The sequence below is a fragment of the Pieris rapae genome, chromosome 12, assembly GCF_905147795.1.
Source record: "Pieris rapae chromosome 12, ilPieRapa1.1, whole genome shotgun sequence".
In the NCBI taxonomy this organism is placed as follows: domain Eukaryota; kingdom Metazoa; phylum Arthropoda; class Insecta; order Lepidoptera; family Pieridae; genus Pieris; species Pieris rapae.
The window spans coordinates 6027455-6050711 of NC_059520.1; the positions used below are offsets into that span (position 1 = coordinate 6027455).

The window sequence follows — 23257 nt, forward strand, 5'->3', positions numbered from 1 at the left end:
CTGTGCATTGTTCATCTCTGACGTTCATTTAGAACTGGATCAGTGCCCAGTGATGCCAACTTGGGGATTTTTTTTTCCAAATTTAGTGGATTTCTTTAGAGGGAAATTTTAGGGAATAGGGATAGAGAAGGGAATTCCTACCCAATTTAAAATTAAAAAATAAAACACCCAATTCTATATTTATATTAAGCTCTTAACTAAATATGAACTCCAAGTCTCCAACCAAAATTCATAATCCGCGCGTGCAACGCGTAGGAGAGCCCGGCCTCGATTCTTGATCTTTTTAGATTAAAATAAATTAATTTGAAAAAAGAAAAGTAAAAAAAATAGGTTTTACAAATTATTAGGTTATTAATCTATTACTACTATTTTATAGGTACTACTTTACTGGATTTGTATTTTTTTATTTCATATTTTAAATTACTTTTACCGAGTAGAATTTCCATTTTAGAGGTTATACTATTATTTTAGTTGTCGTATTTTTAATTAGACGAAGCCAACTAATGAAAAATAATGTTGCCATAATATTTAAATTATTAGTGATGCGTCCAGTTCTCGTTCAATCAGATGAATGGACAATGGATCTAAATAGTTAATCATTTTAAACTATACAGGAATATTATTTCTGTTTTACAATAAAGTTGTAAAAAAAGTGCTCTGACATAATTTACTAGCGCAGCAAGGGCAAGTTTTACAAGCAAGTTTTACTTCTGCCCCCATACTACTGTGAGCTCAACCCCATTGAGTTGGAATGGGTGCTAAAGGATATGTTGCAAGAAATTACAAAACCTTTAAAATAACAGTCGTATAAAAAGATTTTTGAAAAAGAACTTCAACATATAACACCTGAAAAATGGAATAGCTGCGTGTAGAAGAAAACAAAATGAGTCTCGACCACATGAACAAAAATGTTTCAGACAGATTTATAATTAATGTCACCAAAAGCGATAGTAATGATTTTTTATCTGATGTTCAATAAAAACAATTTAACTTCTTATGTCGCTATCGCTTACGATGTTTTTTATTTTCTTTACCTACTTATAGATATTATATTTTATACAGCTAGTGTCGACAGTTGGTACTAACTACAGCTGTCATTTTCATATAAATTTAGTTTTCGACTGTCTACATAGTACATACACTACTGTTAAGTCGTTATGACTAGACCCCCAGGACTCAGGGGGAACAATTTGTCTTTTGTAGGAGCTGTCATCACCTTAAATTTCAAATATTTCATCGGCAAAAATACGATATAATAAATCATTAGGGATAAAAATTAATAACATCGTCATCGATATAATAATTTTTGAACTCTTACTCAGAGCCATTAGTGTTATGGAATAATATTCTTTATAAGTAATTAACACCAACTTCATTAAATTATATTAATGTTTGATCATCCAGATGCAGGGGTGAGCACAAAATACTTCATATAATTTCTTATGTAATGTAAATAATATGTTTTGCTTACAACAATCTAACCACCCTTGGAAATGGAAAAACAAAACTTTATCGCTATGTTTCGTATAACTTTATGAAAAAAATTTCAGGAAGGGGTTTCCTTGAAAGTTGTAATACCAAAAGCCAGAAGAGGAATCCATGATCTTAATCCTATTATGAGGAACACACCAGATCTTACATCCAGAAGTCAGGAAACTCGGGATGAAGTTGATAACATTATGAGGTACTTAATATTACTTAAAATTGCAGTGACATATATTTACATGAGCAATATATTAAAATAGCTTATAATTTGATTCTTCCAAAACTTGAATTTATGTTAGGATTTTAGTTTTTAGATAGGACATAATTAAATGTTTCAATTCTGATTAATATTTATTGAAAATTTACTTTCCTTGTTTTTTAGCAAACCAGCTAGATCTTCCAGTCCTATATCAGTTCGAAAGAAATTGCCTCGAAGGTCATCAGTTGATGCTGAACTATCAGATAGAAGTGTTGATACCGATTCCGAGTAAGCTGAATATTTTCCATGAAAATAGCAGGTCCAGAATATGTTTGACTTCAGTTAATTATTTAAATTAAAATTAGATTATTCAAATCTTTACTTTTAGAGTTAAAGTCAAATAGTAAGATTTAGCATAAAATGTGCAGACATAAGTCAAATCTTTTTGACATATTGTAGTCATACTTTCTGGAAAGTCTCCACAGTGATTCTTACTTAAAGCTGCCTTTTCTTTTACTTTCATTCCCTAGCATATTTACATAACTGCACTAATATGGTGAAATACTGGAAATAATTAGTCTGGTGTTGTGCTCAGTATTATGGTAAACTTTGCATGTTTTTCATATGGATCTGCTATTAAACTAATTATTACCTCACAGTCACTTCATTGCTACATTGCAATTTTAACACTGCTTGAATTTAAACTTTCAAACTTGCTTATAAGCTTACTTGCCAACCATCTACACTAATTTTCAAGTATCAGTTGTCAAAATTTATTTTGAAGTGATCTAAAAAAGGTAATAATTCTATTTCAGAGATATTTTATCTAAATCCTCTCCTGCTGATTTCCAAATACATTCCTATTACAGAGATGAAAATTATCAATACATAAATTCTAATAGGGATGTCTCACCAAATACTTCCTGGCAAGACTATTCAAGGAGTTCAGATACAAATATCCCAGAAAACCAAAATAAAAGAAAGAGTACTTTTAATTTCAATTACATGGTACCAATTATCATAGCCTTATGTGGAATATGCTATATTGTTTATGAGCGTTACAGTGATGATAATATTAGCTTCAAAATTTATGATAGAATACATTTTTATGATGATTTAAAAAGCATGGCCCATAAATATAAAGTTAAACCAGATTCAATGTTGCAAGTGCGCACAGGTAATAATAATATTTGTTATATAGTTGCACTGCTTATTTCAATTCAAAGTGCAAGAATTACTTGTGTTGTGTGTTGTCAATCTTTCAAGTTCATTAGTTGTGTTGTCATACTTTAAGTCATTATGGTACTAATTAAAGTATTTTTTTAGGAGTAGATACAATATTTCAAAAGGAGGATGCTGGCTCATTTATATTCACTTATGACAGCAAATCATTTCATTCTGAGCTGTTTTATAATTTCATAGACAATATATCTTCTGCAGCTTCTAGATACCTACGTAAGTGTAACTTCTTTTAAAACTAAAACCAATAGTGACAGTTTACCTTTTTTTAATCTTTGCTGTTATTTTTTGTAGTGGTTAATAAAACATAGTAAGACAAAGTGTGTCTGGGTTCAATTCTTAGCAAAACTATCCTGTTAAAAACTTGCTGACTTAACTTATCTTTCAAAACCATGACTAAACAGATATAAAAATGTATCTACTAGATATTGCTCTGCAGGGAATCATCCATTCATTTATCACATTCCAAATTTCTATAAAAAAAAAACTAAGGCCATTATAATATTATGGAAATACCATTTCAGTGAGAAAGTGTTAACTCTTAACTTTTTTTTCAGGGAATGATACAAAAGATGTCCAACATATTGTATTAGACAGCAGTAAAGTAATTACTATCAAGTCAGATGTAGATCTTATAAATGAATTTCGTGATAATTTAGAGAAAACTGGTGTTTTACTGGTGAAAAACATTGAAAGGGTACCAGCTAAGCTTGCTATGGCATTTCATTATTATTGTGATGAATTTAATCCATTAGTAAAAAAAAGTGCAATTTTCTTTACACTAGATGTCGCGAAATGCAAAACACTGATAAGTAAGTACTTTTAAAATAGGGTTTTAACCTTTCTTTTTGTTACCTTACACATACCTTGAATTTGAAAATTGACTGCCTTGATTTTGACATAAAGAAGTCATATAGACAATAGCTGAGTCTGAATCCTAGAAAACCCTTGTCTTACTATATACTCTTTGTACGAGGCCTTGCTTATAATATGCTCTATAATAAATAACACCTCCCATGATGACTGCCATTCTCATGAGACAAAGCTGCAGTTGTTACCACTGAACATCAGGTGAACATCCCAGCATCCCAACATCCCATCCCAATTTCTTATAAAATTGTTTGCTCTACTACAAAAGTTATAATAAATTGTAGTTAAATAAATATGTTATTAAGTTGAAATATTTATTCATATACAACCTTATTTTGTAGGTAAACAATCTCTTGATCATGATTATATTGAGAGGTGTCTTAAAGATATATGGAAAGAAGTTGACAGGGACAAGATAGCACCACTTTTAACCAGAGTAGTTGGTGTTATTGTTGATGTTACAAACTTATGATTAATTAATTAAATTTTGCAGGATTAAATTAATTTTTAAATCTGGTACTAAATTAATTGAATTAGCATGTCTGTTTATATACATATTTTTTTTTCTTAAGTTCTAAAGACTTGTACTGAATGTAATAAAATTAATAATGAAATGTACTGTAATATAATTAGGTAACTTATAACACCGAAATAACTGTTGTTGCTAAAACAGAAAATTTAAAAAAATCATTAAATGGATGCTTTATTATACCATTGCTAATGCACCATGAAGAAACTAAATTTATTTTTCATGTCGTATTGTTATTTCTTGCAAAAATTTTTTGGAAGCTTCAGTCAGATCCATCTCAGAAGTTTTTCATATTTTAACAGTATTACATACAATATAATAAAACAAATTTTAGCCCCCTTTTGTTCTGTATGTGGCTATTTAATTTCATAGTAGTAATCTTGCAAAGTCATGTGTTTGTGATCTTAGCCATTTTGGAATTACAATTGTAAGAAAAGGGGTACTATTATGGTTTTTAATTATTGTTTGTTGCCATAAATGTATTGTTTTTTTTAGTAAAATATATGATTGATTAGTTAATTTTTTTAATTTCTATATTTATTTGTTTTTGAAAAATGTTTCTTAATCTGTGGCTTGGTCTTTTAAAATTTAAAGATTTATATATGTATCATTACTAAATATATAAAAAGCACTAATAAAATAATTTTTGATAATAAATTATACAACACATTGTGAATGAAATTTTATTGTTTCAGCAGGGAACACCCCTTAACAACTTATTGTAATCTTTGATAAAATAATAAATATACTTAGATTTTTATAACTTAAATTTATTCCTCTGGAAGCTGGAGGTCGTCAACAGAGTCACCTATCTCATTATTATTATGGGATGGTGAATATGGAGCTCTTAATTCTTCATCTTCATCATGTGATTCCTCTGTATCTTCTGATTCTTCATTGCCTGCAAATTATTTATAATAATTAAGTATCTTACAAAAGCTTGTGGTATAATATAAACACTGAAATATACATTTTACAACTAATAAAAACTATAATTGGGATTATGTATCAGTATAGATTTAACTTATTTATATTAGTATGAACCCCAATGATATTCGAAGGATTCCTGGATAAGGGTGAAGAAGGTGAAGCTTTTTTAAATAGTTAAGTAATATAATACCTTCATCAGATTCAGCCTCCTCTTCCATTGTCTCTGGCTCAGTTTTGCCAATGGGTTCCCTCTTAGTAAACTTTTGTATAATAGAAGTTAACTGAAAAAGATTTAACACTTGAATGGATACATTTTATATAAACTGATTCATTTATAAGGTATGTATGGAATCTTACGCTGTGTTGATGTTCTTGTTCTAGGGTGGTGAGTTCGGCTTCTTCATCACAAGGGCTATCAGCTTTAAACCATTTAGTGTCTACCAAACGAGGCATTAAAGTTGGAAATGGTATATTCATTATAAATGACTAGTAGTGAGTAGTGTATAATAATTATTATCGATTGATTGATTCGTTCGCAAATATTTACAAATTACAAAATAGTGTTACAGATGACAATTCAGTGTTGCCAATATCCTATAGTCAAATCTAACAACACAAAAATCAACTCAGTTCAAAAAGTAACACATTCAACTATTCATAGCACATGGCACCTTAAACAAATAACTAAAGGTATTTTTAAAATAATCTTTAATCAATTTGAATAACTAAGAGGTGCACCCGAAATATTTGACAGTGAATAACGTGTACTAATATATAAGTAAAATGCGATCTCGAACCTGAAAACCCGTTAATATTGTCATAGATATTATAAAAGTTATATGGATTGTTTCATTTTATTTAACCATGCAATACTTTTGATATCTAAAATGTATTTTGTTTAATAGCCATCTAAGCAGAAATGGTGTCGGCATTGAATCGATCTTTATACATTTTTGTGACGAGAAATTCTTCCTACGCATTTACTACTAAGAAATGCTATTTATTTAAATTTGTGACCATGTCTCATTCTAAATTATTTCTACTTCATAATTTATTATGAGTTTTGTATTTCTTTTGTAGCTGCGGAACGCCTACAGAATTTTTTATATTTAACAATCTAGGCATCACATAATATAAATCTGTGATTTCAAAAATTTGAGCTTTGCTCCAATAACTTCTATAATACTGGAAAGTGTTTAGTTTTTCGATTATTTTAGTTTCCTGAAAATATAAGAATTTTATTTGAAGGACTTAATTGTAACATTTTGAGTCTTGTAAGATGAAGGTAGAGGCGCACCAATTAAGTCTGCGCGGCCAAAATTTGAACTAATGCCAGGCCGCCATGTTATTGTTGTGACAGATGAAGTGAGCAGTCGTCGTTCACTAAATTTACCTCGTTAGTTTATTTCCTTATCTCCCATTTAATTTTTCTAATCGGAAAGCGATTTTCCATAACTATCAACATTAGCTACGCCACCAGTCGCGCGTAGACATAATTGGCGCTCAATATAATAATAGGGGTTCTGGCTAATGCATAAACCGTGCCAGAGCTAAAAAGAAGAAAAAAAATAACAGGGGTAAATGGTCAAAAAAGGATCAAATTTACAGTGTTACAGAATAATATTTACATTTAAATATAATTCTGGCAACATTGGTTTGTGACAGTTGGTTGAAATATAGAATTCGTAAGTACTGTACACTGTGGAGATGGTAAAATACAATATCCTTTCTTTGGTTAATTTCTTTGATTAAGGGACTGTTTCACAATGTCCGGATAAGTTCCAAATAAGCTATTTGTTACTTATTGGTATGATAAATAGTACTTTTGCGTTTCACGACTGTCACTATACGTCATGAAATTCGAAGTATCTTATTTGGAACTTTTATCTTTCGAATAATTTATGTGTAGCATAGCTATTTGGCACTTTATCCATACATTGTGAAACAGGCCCTAAGCAAATTAGTAAAGAGTACAATTTTTAACTTATTGCTTATATATCATAATAAATAATTATTCATATGTAGAGTTTTGTTATTTATTTTTAAATAATACAATCTAGTCATCCTAAACCAACAAGATAAATAAATTCTAAATAAAAAATACAAACACGAGATAACAAACAATTAATGAATAAAGCATAAGCTAAAAGACATTGACAAGAAATAATAAAGTACACGAACTGTGAAAAAAATATTTGGACATAAATAACGTAATGGATTGTTCCGTTTAAAAGGCTAGTCTACTCTCTAATTATGCTGAAATTTGCTTTTTTTAATCATGATTAATAATGAGAATGTGTAAACTTTGATTTATGACTGCTTTGTTCATAAAATATTTTGTAAACAACGAGTAGGAAATAACATTTTTTTCATTTTTTTATTGTCGTAGAACGAAATGCGTAAGTGGCGTGAAATTATATGCCCATTGAAAATTATTATACTTTCTTGCGACAGTATAATATAATGAAGTCACATGGTGTTTTAAGTTTTGTGATAGTAATTATATTGGTAAATATTTAAGTAATATTTTAATGGGTCTGCAAAATTGGTGAAATAGAACCGAGTATCTAAAATATTTTATTATAATTTTGAAATTCCACCTTTAAAATATGATACATTTATGAAAAGCTTGTGAAATGCAAGCTTTTCGTTTAATTTTTACTTATTGTTTCGTGAAGAGACTGCGACTTTAGAAAGAAATTTACGCTCCCACAAAAAATACAAAACAAATATACGTAGGTACCTAATTTGTTAATTGTTTATAAAAATGATCCCTTTCTTTTAAGGTCGCCAGAGTATTTTCAATATCCTCCATGGATAAAACCATTTATTTTATGGATGATGATGGTCCAGATAATCATATAGCTGATATTATATCATCTAAGAGTTATTTGCCCGATGAAAATAACTTACCAAAGGCTTCCATTGTAAAAAATGAAGGTACGTAGGCACTTAAGTATAGGAAACTTAAATGTATTAATTCAGGCCACAATTATATTTTTTTTACGCTTTAACTTTTATTTTGCATTACCCCTTTACATAGAGGGTCTTCTGCTGCATTAACCTTATTAAAATATGTCGGTAGGTACAGTATCAACGTAGTCGGTCATATTGTAGCCACCTTATAAATACGGTAAGTAGGTACCTGATTAATAATTCACTATTTACAGGAGATGATGTAACATATTTGTTATCAAAATTGTCAGATGAAGATTTAATTAAAATGTTAAATGATCAACCATCTAAAAACAATTATGATTTAAGCGATATTGCCAAAGTAGCTGCTGGATTCAATCTGATCAAAGAAAATCAAGCATTGAATTTAAAAGAAAGAGATTCAAATAAAAAAAGGCTTTATGAAAATTTAGAAGAGAAAAATGAAGATAGCATTATAGACAAAAAACCGAAACAAATGCCGTTTTTTAGGCTTGAAAACAAAAAGATTAGCTTAGATGAAAAAAATGACGCAAACTATTTTGCACTGAAGAAATTAAATGATCTTCTAAATTCAAAACGGCATTCTATCCAAGACGATAGTCTCGATGACGAGAAGAGGGAGTTACTTTTTAATGTACTTGTCAACCAATTAAAAACTCTATGTTGTAAAAAGACAGAGAAACAGATCCAAAACGAATTTGACACTCAGAAAATTAATTATAAAAGATCCATTGAATATATGTTTCTTATACTAAATGATGAAATAAAAACTAATGGAAGTAATGAACTAATTACAGTAGATCCTGAAACTTTACAGCAAAATAGTAGCGTTTTATTATTAGGACCAATCACAACAACCCTAACTGATCGGCAGCTGAAATTAATCGTATGTATTTTTAGGTTCCTGACTTAAATACAAATAATCATCTAATTGTAAATATATTGAATCCACAAGAACAAACAAAGATATTCGTCAAAGTTGGAGGCTATCTATTATTCAGGGTTTCCACCGCGTGACTCTCATTCTTGATGTCATAGTTCGATCCCTGATTGTGCAGCAATGGACTTTATGTCTGCGGATTTAAGCCTCACGCGTGGTTCCTGGAAAATATTATAAGGAAACCTGCATAAGAACGCAAAATAGTTGGCAGTGTGTATTTGCCTATTAGAAAATACAAATGAGTACGAAACGGATATAATAATCTGTCAGTCTTGAAATGTAGCGCCACCAGTATTTTTTATTTATAGGCTATAGATAATTCCTTACTACTAAAACATGCTACCTAACATTCGCTCGAACAATGAAGGAAACATCGGGCGGAAAACGGCGCATGCCTTGGACCCAAGTCCCAACCTACTTGTCATGAAACAGATACTGAAATCTGAGGCCCAGACCTAAAAAGGTTGTAGCGCCATTGATTGTTTAACAATATTTTTTACTAAAAGCTCTTCTAACAATTTTCAGATGAAGAGAATCACAATGGAACTATCTAAACCTGAATATATTACCCTCCTTCAGCAACTCTCTGAGGGCACTTTAGGTAGAAATAATGAACGCCTAATCAAGAACTTTATTAATGGGTCTGAAACTCGTCGGTACATAAAACCACATCGATGCAACCATCAATCAAAGTTAGCAAGAATATATGGCGGGCCGAAGTGGCTAATTTGTACAGGATACATAAATCTAAATACTCCAAGCTTATATGACTAACGTATTAAGAAAAATAACATATTTAATAAATACACCAAATTACGGCTAATAATTTTCATTCCTACATTTTTGATTCTTTGTCAGGCTTTTAGGTGAGATTTTGAGACTCCCGCACGTAAATGATATCCATATTATAATAGGTACTTGACGTTCCTTACGGGTTGACCAACTCTGCTTACATACTTTTAACTAAGATTTTTGCTTATTTCTGAATTGTTAAAATATAATTAACTTTAATTAAAATTTGTATTTATATTTAAAAATTACTCGGGGATTCTTGTTAATAATTACAATCTTAAAAAAACCATTGTTTAACACACTCTCTCCATATATTTATTACGCAATTTTAAAACTATATACCTTTTAAATGACTAAACAAGTAAACAATTAAAACAAAAAATAGTAGAAAATTTATCATTAACTTAACAGTGTCCATATCCACTGAATAAATATTTTATGTAAAATTTTGACGTTAAAATGTTGTTTAAGTTCTTAAATGATAATAAAAACACAGGTAACTATAACATGCAGAAACTGACTGGAGGCTAACAAGTAGTGTCTGAAGTGATGTAAAAAGTCGAAAACTAAATTTGTATGAAAATGAGAGTTTATATCGACAAATTTTATAGTTAACGCCGGAAACTGAATCGGTAGTTATCACCATCAATACCGCCTATGACCTATATTATCTTGACCGAGATGCTACTACTACTGCTTTATGGGTAGAATTTTTTTTAAAATAATTTTATGACTTGGTAACCTAGACCTTTGTCATGTCAACTTATTTGGAAAATGTTCAGTACTTTGGAGTCATAAAATTTTACTTCACTAAATTTCGTCACTTAAATTTTTTGAACTGTATTTTTTATGTAATTATAAATAGGTTTGTAGGATGTTGGACCTTTTAGTAAAACGTTGAGTGGCGGCGGGCGGGAGGAAGAAACACACTAATATGCATTGGTAACACTAATTGTTCACTAGCCAGCACAAGTCTTTGAATAAGGAATCTTTGGCAATCGATTATATGTGGTGGATCGTTCCTTCTGCTTGACAGTGATTACATTTATTGTTTAAAACAATCGCAAGTCTTGCTACGTGTGACGGAGCAGTATTATGACCAAATCTCAATCTGTTTATTGTTGTTATGAAATCTCGACTTTCATTAGTTTTCAATTTGTCATACCATGGTTTAATAGGTAGGTTATCTTGTATACTTCCATACCACTTTTCCTTGTTTTCCTGATCGTCCTTCCACATTCCCGTCCACAGAGTGTAAATGTTTTCCTTAATATATGGGTAGAAAAGATAAATAATATTCACAGATATACTAGTGTAATGTCATAGTCAATTATTATTTATTTAAGTTTTATGGACTTCTAGAATACAACAAGCCTTAATAGTAACTGAAACTGAATAAAGATTTAAATTTTAGAGTATAAACTGTAAAGTGACTAATGTGGACTATGGTTGCAATATAAGCTTAAAAATAAAATTTTAATGAATACACTCTGTTAAAATATCATATATTTATAATATGCTTTTCTTGTGATCAAGTTAGTCCTACATTACTTTTGTGTTTATTACGTTTTTAATATAACTTTTCTACTGTATTCCTAACTATTGGATAGTACTTAATACATCTGTAGATAATAAACTAAGAACACTGAACAATGCGTTATGCGATTGCCAAAAAATACACACAAGCAGCTCTGGCAGTGGCACTGTAGATACCAAATATAAAAGCTTAGTAATAAATAACATTATTAATTACTTACACATGTGAAATGAAACGATGTGGATGGGTTAATAATGATCCTTTGTATATTAATTATCATGACAATGAATGGGGTGTACCCGAATTACATAGTCAAAAACTTTTTGAACTCCTATGCTTAGAAGGGCAGCAAGCAGGATTATCATGGATAACAATTTTAAAGAAAAGAGAAAGTTATAGACAGCTGTTTCATAACTTTGATCCCTATCAAATTGAAAAATTGGATGATAAATGTGTTCAAAGTATTTTAAGTGACACAAGTATAGTGAGGCATAAAGGTAAAATTCAAGCTATCATCAACAATGCAAAATGTTATATAGATATGGAGTCAAATAAAGAAAGCTTTTCGGATTTTATTTGGAAATTTGTCCATTATAAACCAATTATTAACAATTGGACATCTGATATGGAAGTTCCGACAGAAACAGAGGTTTCAAAAGAACTTTCAAAATCATTAAAACAGAGAGGTTTCAAATTTGTTGGCTCTATAATATGTTATGCTTTCATGCAGGCTAGTGGTCTTGTTAATGATCATATTACTGATTGTATTTGTAGAAAAAAAACATAGTCATACTTTCAATTAAACATTGTTTTATTTATTTACACAAAATACAAGATTGTATTTTATGTTAAGATTTCAATATTAAATAACTAGTTAATCTTTATATTTTCCTAAGATTCATTTGTGCTTACTACATGTTCTTATAACTGGTATGAAGATTTTACCTGTTTGGTAAAATATGGTCCGTACATGCAAGGCTGTAACAAGTAATGCCTAAGCGGGCAGTACAGTCAGCATATGTGTGGTTTATTTAGGTACATACTACTATATTTTCAAACACAGATGATGTGGATAATACTGCAGAAATTACAGTCACCACATCCTTAATATACTACAACAATCTTACATACAACCATTTTTATGTTTAGGTTTCAATAGGTAGTCTAGGTTATCACTTGTTTCTGTGCCTGTGCCGGTTTTCCGAAAATCTCAATAGCAATACCTATCTGATTGTTTGAATTGATAAAATATATTAAATAATAGGCCTTAATGAAAGAAGAGTCTAAATAGTTCCTTATGAGATTACTAGCAATGCACCGCAGTTTCACTGGCGCAGATATTTATGACTGATCTTTCATCTCTTGGTAGTGGAAAGTCTACGAAGTCAGACTATACAGGAGGCCAAAAATTCGTAGATCAAACGCAACCAGTGGGTAAATGAGCTGCAAAAAATTGTTCTATGGGAGGACTTTCAGCTCAAACCCTGCAGAGTTATAATTTATTTTGCGTTTTTATAAGAAAATCGACTTTTCTCACTTATTCTTATTGAAATCCGATAAAATCTACATACTGTATCTTTTTTATTGTACCCACTAGATTGGTACTGATAAAACCTTCCGTTAAACATGCTAGGTATTTTTAGTTGGTTATATTTATGGTTATGGTTATGAATTTGGTTATAAAATCATAACTTTTGTTTACTTGGGACCCCATTGTGAAAAAAAAAAGAAACTGTTTACCGAAAAGTGACCTCGTATTATATATACTAATACATATATAATACGTATACATACTATGTATTATTAGAAGTTTTGGCGCATGAGTGGCTCTAATCTCTTTCTGGGAGGAAGAATAAAAGCACCTCTCGTAGAATATTTTTTTGCAGCTGATTACGTCATAATATATCCGCTAGTTGCATTTGATCCACGACTTCATGGCCACCCTGTAGATATATTTTTGTTATTACAATATAATTTTTATTTTACTTTCTTTAAGATTATTAGATACACACATCCATAATTTAATCAATATACAGATTTTACTTTACAACGAAGATATATATTTTTTTAAATTCACGAAAGCATTTACGTAGAATATTTGACAATTGACATTAATAATTTAATAGATTTAAAAGAAATTTAAAAGAAAGAATCCTACGGATATTGATAAATTCATGATTTCAAGGATGTAACGGAATAGTTTTTATATCAGTCCAGAAATTTTTAGGTAGATTATTATAAATTATTAAAAAAAACACCCTAAAGTCAAAATGCAAAACCTCTATAATATTAGAGAAGAGATTTATTAGTAAAACTTCAGCTTCCCTTTGTACTCACACAACATATCACGTAATATTGTTTGTGACAGCAAAATAATTTCAGAGTTCCGATTTGGAATAGGCCAACATATTATTGCTTATTGCCCACGGGTAAAACATTCTTATTGTAAAAAATAAAATACGTTTATTTTGGAACATAAGATCTTCTAGGTATCACTTATTCCACGTCAATCAATTCTCTCGGTACTCTTTTAAAAAAGCAAATAATGTAGATAGGTAGGTATATGTTTCATAATACTGTAAAACTTTTCTATCGTCCATAGTTTCCACAGCATATCTTATGGAAATTTTTTTTCACATGGTATATTATTGCATATTTATTTAGGATCCTAATTTTTAATGTATCCTATATTTTCATTTGTCAATCAGTGAAGACGCAGTTTTCTAATTGTAAAAGAATTTTTAAAATCTCACCAGTTGTTTTTGTATGAAAACATTACAAACACACATAATAATAATAATAATAATAATAATAGCCTTTATTTCCAAAAAAACTTTAATATTTAGGGATGATAAAACGTCATTCAGTTAAGTTTTGGTTTGTCCACCGTTGGACATAGGCCTCCTCCTTCCGGTTCCACTCGCGTCTGTCGCGGGCCAGGCGCGGCATATTCATTTATCATATTTCTTATTTTTTCAGTTATAATATAGTTATTTCTCTTTATCCCTGGTATTGTTGGTAACTTTTGGACACATAAACAAACACACATATAAAACCACAAATGTTTCCTCTGTATTATTATATTTATAGTATTAGTATAAATAATTTATCGTTTGTTATTTTAATCGCCTACTGTAGACTATTAACGCTGGTTCTTTTATCGCTTTTAACGCCTTTAAGAAAATTGCTTGCAATGAAGTATAAATTAGGTTAAGGTTAATAAGTATTTAAATGTTAAATTTACCATCGCTTTAAAGTTAAGGGCCCGCAAATTTTAACAGATCTACGTCAATGCTTTTACATATCTTTTTTTTTATTGAGTTTGGCGCATGCGTAGAATCACATTAGTCAGCTGATTTACTCCGCCCTCGGTTACCCATGTTCAGCTATTTTAATTTTAGTTAATAAAGGAATTGATCAACTGCCATTATGTTAATTAGGACGTAGTGCACATTTTCAACAATATATTAAGTAAATTAATAAAAATGAAGGCTGCAGCGATGTCTGTGTGGATTTTTATTAACCTCTTGTGTTTTGGAATGTGTGGTTATTTGTATTTAATATGGTCTCAATATTGGATGAGTATTGAAAGGCAGAAATTGTTTAGCGATTCGCAATTTGGTGCTGCGCGAAAAAGTTCAAGATTACACTTTCAAGATGCCTATCCAGAAAAGTTAGAATCTTTTAAGATAAACAAATCATCTTTTTATGATTCCATTCTGAAATCGCGAAGATCGGTTGTACTCAAGACTGGCCATATTTCACAGTCTTCCAATACAAAACTGTCTTCAGATCGACCGTCCGTTAATATAATTGTGAAAAGTCATGGAAAGCCTCGTTTTCCTAACTTACATAAGGCTATATTAGAGTTCGATACGGATAAGTACGAGTGTGCTGATTTGACAACAACAGAATGTGAGGATCAGTCAAGAGAATTTAGAGAGCTTGTGTTAAAAGAATTCCACCGCGTTTTAATGGGTGATAGCAAAGTTTTTACATCGGGATTAGAAAATCAAAATACCTACGATGTGAAATACGAGAGAGATGGTCCGTTACGAAATAGTCGCAAGGATATTTTGTGCGCATTAAAAAATGTTGCAGTAAAAACGGTGACAGCAAATGATGAACCATTTTCAGATTTAGGCTATTCAATCCCAAAATCTCCGTTACAAGGAAATCGGGTGTATAACACGTGTGCGGTTGTGACAAGTGCTGGAGCATTACTGGGATCTCGATTCGGAAAATTTATTGGTACGTAATAATATTTTTAATAATGCACAAAGTAGCAGTCACAACAAATAGTCCTAGTTAGATTTTTATGATAACAAAATTTATTTCTATCAAGAAAAAAATCTTGCATTACTTCCATTTCCAATCCGTTCCTGTAGCCTATACCGAATCGAATGTTTGCTCTGTCACTTAAATGTAATACGAAAGAAATTATGCTGTTGATATTTCATATGTACGTGGAATGCATTTATATTACAATTGTGACTATGCGCGGGTGATCGACCGTTATCGCATCGGGATCTGTGCTTTGTTAACACATTTATATGCACAAGGAGTTTCAAAGAAGGCCCCAAATCATATATGAAGACGGGACTTTACTTATGTTACTCATACTAACCTAGTCATTTTGGACGCACCTATTGGTATTGTGCAATTGTTATTCCTATTACGAACGAAATTAGAAGGAGCGTAATTGAAGCATACAACTACATATTTAAATTGGCAGCCTTAATTTATCGGGATCAATGTTTGTTTATAAACTATGTCATTTTTGTTTTGGATACACGTTTCACGGATTTAGAATATGAAATCCACCAAGTTTTTCTCGTGATTTATACAATATTCTGTTAGTTACTTAGAATTTATATACTGGTAAAATTTGAAGAGACCAAATGAATAAATGACCACGTGTAAATCACGATGGAAGAGGTGGCTGCTAAAGAACCAACGCTGGTGAATCGCTCTAGGCCACTGCTGCCTCACGACAACTCTGTGTAGTCTACACACTGCACAATAGACTGCTACCAAATTAGAATCCAACGTACTCCACCGATTCCGGACCTTACTCCTGCCATTTTTTTATAATTGCATAACTTTTTGCAAGGTAAAAAATTAAACTCTGATGGGACCGTCAAAGATTTTATTGATTCTCGTCAGAATGATTTTTTTAGTTAGTCTATGAACATGAGATATGATATAAGATGGCAAAAGTGTATAGATACACTTTGAATTATATATATTCTATAAAAAAATCTTTAGTTTCCTAACGCCAATTTCATATGTAATGAACTACTACAAAAACTGAGACCAACAGGCGGCTAAGCGATCATTTCCTTAAAACCCGAATTCTTAACCTCTATCCCTACGAATAATCAATGGTAAAATACTTATGGCAGACAAAAAATAGATCGAATACTTCAAAGATATCAAATATATTGTCAGACATAAAAGCCTAAGTAATAAAACAATAGTATGCCATAAGATATAGACAACTAAAGTCAAGTAACGTATGTAGTTAATAGTTATGCTAAGATGGTTTGATTTATGCATTATTATCGAGATCTAAGTTAAGAAATGCACGGCTATCTTGTATGCTGATATGGAAGTTCGAAGCTAATGTTATGGCGCCGAGTCGTGGTTGGCGCCAGTATTTATGTATAATTATTGCACATAAAAATCACATCAAAGCTATGGCGATGACTTTATAGTTAGTTGAAGTAAGTTAGTCGAATACAATAATATAAGAAATAGACGAATAATAAAACATTTTAAATCACCATATAATAACGCACCGATTTTGAGGAAAAGTGTGTAATTCAGTTTGGATAAAGTAACCCTGTCAATTAAAACATAAATTGTGTTAAATCGGAGGCGTATAAGGAACCTGTATCGATTACATACAAGTCATATGTTTGAGGAAAAGTGGCCAAGTTTTCCACCTTTTCCATCTTTCAACATCATCTTTCATCATTTAATCCATCTTCTCACCTTATTTGCTGGCCTGTATGCCTGTTTCTATTCTTTACTTGTAGATATACTATTGTGGATTTTCTTTGTTCTTTCATCAATTTTTACAGCGCATGGAATGAAAGATACTTTATAGGCATTTTTACACCGTGGGTAGATCGTTATTTTAGTAGGGACCCTTATTTTTTTCTTGCAATTTAAATATATACAGTGATAATGCAGCAACCAAATGGTGAACGAATTTTTAAAATCGGTCCAGTACTTTTTGAACTAAATCGTTACAAACATACAAATCTTTCTTCTTTATAATATTATAGTTTGTATATAAACTTTGTATATAACCTTTACAAAAATAACCTTGAGCGAAAGCGTATATAGTAGGTGTTATGACTAATTCAACAAATAATTTAAGTATCGTATTAGTCACTTAACCGCACGCGTGACTTTGTCCTTTACGAAAGCTTTTCGTAATCCAGAGGTAAAATTGACAATGAAAATGAGGACTTTATTTTATGTTCTACGAAAACAATTGTTTATGGTTTTTTCAAGTGCGCTTTAAACAGGGAAAAGCAAATCATAAATATATGTTTCGTCGAATATACAAATATTTCAACTACAAATTCAAGTACTTGTTGATAAAACTTAAGGAAGGTGGCTGCCAAAACAAACTGAATGTTTTTTTTAAATGCACGTGCAAAGAATTCCTGTAATTACTTATTGGAACTAACTGCTTATGGTCGCAAGGTCAAAACCCAGATAAGGCGGACTTGAATTGTGGAAATAATACGGAACATTAAAAAATGTGCTCTCGGGAATGAATGGGCTAATTGTATGATGTATAATAAATGTCAAATGGTGACGATTTCTGCAAACAATAGAATTGCCTCAGTCAATTAAAACCATTAATAATGTATCACAAACATTATAGCAGTTTAGTTCTATTTGTGTCAATTTAAACTGTCGTCTTGCACGTGTTGCAACAAATAATTGGTTAAATTATGATGGATATCACTAATCTTAAATAGAAATAGAATATAAATAATTATCAATTATTACACCTATTCACGAGAATTAATGACAAAAGGCTTTTTTTACGTTAACCTATACTGAGTAATGATCGAGAGAAGTCTGGCCAAGCGATGCAACGCAACTTTTTTTCAATATTTCATATGTTAATTTTCAGTGATAACCTGAATCGATATGCCTAGGTGCATCAAGCGGTTTAACATAGAAGTATTATACTGGTTGTATAGACATAATTAAAGATCATAATATGAACTGACATCTGTTCATTATTGTCAATATTAAGTTTAAGTTCTACATGTTGTTATGGTCTTCCTGGATCCTACCACCTTGGGTATAGTGACCTGGTAGCTTGTCGGTACACGATATAATATAGCAATATTTTTCAGTGGTCCGAAGATATTCATGAAATTATTGAACTTTTCTCACACGAGAGGGACTCCTGCAATTTTCTTAATTACTCTTCATTAAAGGTCAAGGAAATATTCCTAAGAAAAAAGTGAACGTTTTGCTCAATAATTGATAATAAGTACACGTAATTATTATGTCTAATCGTGTTGTTTACTTCCATTGTTCCGTTTTCCTGTCTTTTAACGTGCGTTTTAATATCTGATATTATATTTAATATCTAATATATTATATATATACTAATATCGGAATCTGTTGTTAGTTTAAGTATTTAATAGGATGAAGCTAAATAATTATTAAATAGATCTACTTTTGTCCAACATATTGATTTAAACTATACGTACAAATAACATTGATTCATTCTATACTTACTTGATCATAAATGTACATTTTGCGCGCGAAATATTTTTTTTAACTTATTAATTTTGTAAAGGTGTCTTTCCATAAAAAAATACATAAACACTTCTGTAGTCAGAAGAGCGGATGTTAAGTAATTAAGTATAGCCCGGTTACCTTATGTTCGATATTCAGCGAAAGATAAACAAGCCTTGATAAACAAAAATAAAACTATAATTTAAAAATTAAACTATGGTTAGATAAATCTAACCATAGTTTAATTATTTTATAATTATTTATTACTTTTAAATCAATTATCCTAGAACTGTTGAATTATTTATCAGAAATTTGATTTAAAATTCGAAATATAATTGTAAAATTAATCATTTATTTTCAGATTCTCATGAGATGGTGCTTAGATTCAATAACGCTCCAACCGAAAACTATACTGATGACGTGGGTTCCAAGACGACCTTCCGTATCCTCAATTCTCAGGTTTATTTTTTTTTTAATTTTTTTTTTTATAGAACAGGGGGCAAACGGGCAGGAGGCTCACCTGATGTTAAGTGATACTGCCGCCCATGGACACTCTCGATGCTAGAGGGCTCGCGAGTGCGTTGCCGGCCTTTTAAGAATTTATTTAACACCATAAACAAACTAAAATTATATATGTCGGAGTTATAGCGCTAGTGTCAGATGCCAATGTCAGAGCGCTCATAAACTCACAACATTGAAGTCAAATTAGTTAAAAAGTTAATTCCTGTGCTTTATTCGTTTTGCTAAGTTACAAATTAACCACTACTTGATAGTCCATAGTGACATATACAATTTTAGGACCTCTTTTAAATAAATACTATATACTTGAGGCAATACTATCAAGTAAAACATTTGTAATGATAACATGGAGTTCTAGCTTATTCACTTTTAATTATTCATAATTTACTGCAATTAAGTTAGGAGATAAGCAAGTGCTATGCATAGACACCTGCGTAACTTTAGTAATTTACTTAAAAACTAATATAAATTAGAAGTCTTAAGATCGGTTCAAGCAAAACAGTAGTTTTTGATAAATACACAATTTGATCTATTCTATAAAGAAAGCATTGTTATCGTTTATATTTTTCAGGTCGTCTCAAAGCCACAATATAAGTTCCTCGAAGATCCCTTATATAGAAATGTATCAATATTAATATGGGATCCCGCTAATTACTCATCGACCCTTGAAGACTGGTATAATCACCCTGATTTTCCTCTGTTTTCTGTTTACAAAAAGTAAGTATATTTAGACTATTGGGTACACTGTATTCTACGTTTTATTTTCCTCATTTCCGCATCACCGAAAAAAATATCTAGATTTAACATTAGTGTGTATGTTGTATAGTGAGATTTTACCTTGAGATTTTTATATTTAGGTTAAATTCTACCTTGGGTCATACTTACTTTATGATAATGATTTGGATTTATGTTGAATGAGTATGCTATAAGGCTGTTATTAATAAGCCTCTTTAAAAAAAATGGCATATATTTAATAAATAAATAAAAAGTATTTTTTGTGTATTTTCGTTTTTTTAATGAATAAAGCGTTAGAAGTTATATTTATTTGACGAAACAAGATCTTTACAAAATATTTCGCATTATCTTACGCATTATTCTACATTTATAGAAAAAAACTAAAATGTTGACGAAAACTAGTTAGTTATACCAGCAATACACTGTAGTTTCAGGGTGTTGGTTTTAAGATGTAATTTACACTTATTTTTCTCTATCGGGCTTAAAAATTATATCTTTTATAGAATACAGCACCTCTTTAGAGAAGGGATACCATAGACAAATATGCTACTACTTTCCAGGTTACTCGAGATTCGACCTGATTCTGACGTTCATTTGCTAAATCCTACGGTGCTATGGCGTCTATGGAATTTATTACAACATCTGTCGCCTTATAGATTAAGAAAAAATCCTCCCTCCTCAGGTTTCATAGGTAAAGCATACACTTTAGATCTAATTTAGGCTTAATTAATTAAATTTAATCGGTTAGTTAATTGTATTAAATACTTTGTTTGTTTGTTCCCTTTTGTAAATCTTTTTATTATATAATGTATCATGTATTCCATCTGTGGCTATGTTCTCGGTGTATTTGTTTGCTATTATATGTAATTTGTGTTAGCTGTAGGAGTACAAAATAAATAAATAATAATAATTAAACACTACACAATTAATTGCGAATTGGTTACTTATTTATTTTTGGAAGGTATAAACGATCATATTAATAGGCTTTTATAATCTTTAGGAATATTAAAAAAAAAAATTGGAGAAAGTATCTAATTATTCTTATAAAGTCTTTTATGCGACCATCATTTTACGTCTTCCACTAAGTCAAAGACGAATTTGATTGAAGTTCCTTTGTGAATTATTTTAAAGAATTATTTAATAAATTAGCCTTTTTAATTACACAAAACGGAAATACTTTTAAAATTATGAATTTGTTTGTTATTTGCAAAGACTTTCGGCAGAAATAACTAGATGCTCAGGTATCAAAAAATAACTCTGTAATTAAATTATTTTATCGTTGAATTAAACGAAACACAAACACGGTGGCTGTTTCGTTATTGGGTTACATAAAAATGGGTATGAATTTTATCTTAGTCTTTTGAATTTTCAGGTATCTGGTTCGCCCTACATCGATGTCACCGCGTACGCGTCTTCGAGTACGTACCATCCGTACGTGCTACTAAACGTTGCCACTATTACTTGACCGGTGACGACCCTGGATGTACACTTGGTGCGTGGCATCCACTAGCCCAGGAAAAGGCTTTGGCAGATAGAATCCGTGATAATTCAGACGTGGACGTCTTCCAAAGAGGCTTCATTGATATACTGGGGGTTAGGAAGATGAGTTGTGATGTTTAAGAAACAATGATGTGGTGAAAGCGTCGAAAACATCGTAGACAAAACGTAAATTAGATGCCTGGAGCTTTAGAGAATATCCCGAATATTTGGTAAATAAATGGTGAAATATGACTTCTAAGTCTTATATTGCAGAAATGATGAGAAAATTAATCTCGACAATGGATTCGGATAGCATTATTCATTCATTATCACCGTGTTTTTCGGTCTCCTATATCTATCTACTTCGGCCGAGAGTATAGACACATAACTCGCATTAAAGATGTACTAATCTATAAAAATAATATGATAAAAGTTAAGAAAGTTAGACAGCCATTTAAGGTATAAAAATAAAAAAGTTTAATACACAAATATATACTAATAACTAGCGTATTTAACAATATAATATATAAACCGGTTCATGTTAATTTATTAATATTTGTAATAAAATGAGTAGGTATGCTAATGAACTGAATAAGGCATTATTAGGTATCAATTAAGTCGGTCCTATTCACGATAATAAGTAGATTTATATACTTAATACATTAGAAGAATAAGATGTTTGCTATTGTCTATATTTTGCATAATACGTCTTCCATATTAGAAATATTCATTGTGAGCCGCATGGCCGAATAGTAAAATTAATTATTATTTGATCTCGCCAGCAGACTTTCAACTACAATTTTAGCTGTCAATTTAATAGCATCACTTCATTTTTGGCTGTATCATTAATTTTACATTATTAGGAAGTAGCCTACGAAAGGTATATAAAAACCACACTTTTGTAATTCAACAACGCTTATTTAATACTAAAAAATAAAAGCCTTTTATTTAACATACCTTACATTTAAATACATTTATATTTCTATAACCTCAATCATTTATAGATATATCTGTGTGCCCTTTTTTGGCAAAGGCTTCAAATTTCGTCATTTCTGTGTGTACAGTGCTACTCTCTGCCATGTACCACCTGCCTTTTTGTTAATCTAGTGTTCTGACATCCACCTTCTAAATTCCACTTTTGCGTTTATGATATCTTTACCATTGTACCATTGGGAAGAATAGATAAAATAAAGAATGCATTGTTAAGAAGAATACTAAGGTAGCAGATGCGACGATGAAAATTTATATACATATGTGGAAATGGCCATGATACATGGCAAGATGAAA

At 30.7% G+C, this 23257-nt stretch overlaps 5 protein-coding genes across 7 annotated transcripts; 4 read left to right on the plus strand and 1 right to left on the minus strand.

Moving 5' to 3' along the window:
* The first annotated feature begins 1055 nt into the window (after positions 1-1055).
* LOC111002024 lies at positions 1056-4896 on the plus strand. Of its 3 annotated transcripts, none has more exons than XM_022272117.2 (7): positions 1056-1412; positions 1551-1684; positions 1868-1972; positions 2500-2861; positions 3011-3139; positions 3481-3735; positions 4135-4896. In XM_022272117.2, the coding sequence occupies exons 1-7, from the start codon at positions 1389-1391 to the stop codon at positions 4263-4265; spliced, it is 1140 nt and encodes a 379-aa protein (XP_022127809.2). In that variant the 5' UTR covers positions 1056-1388; the 3' UTR covers positions 4266-4896. The 3 variants fall into 3 exon arrangements, with proteins under 3 accessions (XP_022127809.2, XP_022127815.2, XP_022127824.2); XM_022272123.2 differs by having other exon boundaries at positions 2554-2861; XM_022272132.2 differs by lacking the exon at positions 1056-1412 and having other exon boundaries at positions 1868-2003.
* Positions 4897-4991: 95 nt separating this feature from the next.
* LOC111002044 (anaphase-promoting complex subunit 15-like) lies at positions 4992-5853 on the minus strand. The gene is made up of 3 exons (XM_022272142.2): positions 5610-5853; positions 5443-5533; positions 4992-5223 (listed from the first exon to the last, which is right to left on the minus strand). The coding sequence occupies exons 1-3, from the start codon at positions 5727-5729 to the stop codon at positions 5093-5095; spliced, it is 342 nt and encodes a 113-aa protein (XP_022127834.2). The 5' UTR covers positions 5730-5853; the 3' UTR covers positions 4992-5092.
* Positions 5854-7630: 1777 nt separating this feature from the next.
* LOC111002006 lies at positions 7631-10635 on the plus strand. The gene is made up of 4 exons (XM_022272099.2): positions 7631-7760; positions 8039-8192; positions 8423-9075; positions 9655-10635. The coding sequence occupies exons 1-4, from the start codon at positions 7671-7673 to the stop codon at positions 9901-9903; spliced, it is 1146 nt and encodes a 381-aa protein (XP_022127791.2). The 5' UTR covers positions 7631-7670; the 3' UTR covers positions 9904-10635.
* A 114-nt stretch (positions 10636-10749) lies between these two features.
* On the plus strand, positions 10750-12262 carry LOC111002088 (DNA-3-methyladenine glycosylase 1). The gene has a single exon (XM_022272198.2). It carries the CDS (start codon positions 11688-11690, stop codon positions 12243-12245), a length of 558 nt encoding a protein of 185 aa, XP_022127890.2. The 5' UTR covers positions 10750-11687; the 3' UTR covers positions 12246-12262.
* Positions 12263-14819: 2557 nt separating this feature from the next.
* Positions 14820-22836, plus strand: LOC111002097 (beta-galactoside alpha-2,6-sialyltransferase 2). The gene is made up of 5 exons (XM_022272209.2): positions 14820-15709; positions 19599-19696; positions 20328-20473; positions 21052-21182; positions 21864-22836. The coding sequence occupies exons 1-5, from the start codon at positions 14944-14946 to the stop codon at positions 22109-22111; spliced, it is 1389 nt and encodes a 462-aa protein (XP_022127901.2). The 5' UTR covers positions 14820-14943; the 3' UTR covers positions 22112-22836.
* Positions 22837-23257: the final 421 nt, after the last annotated feature.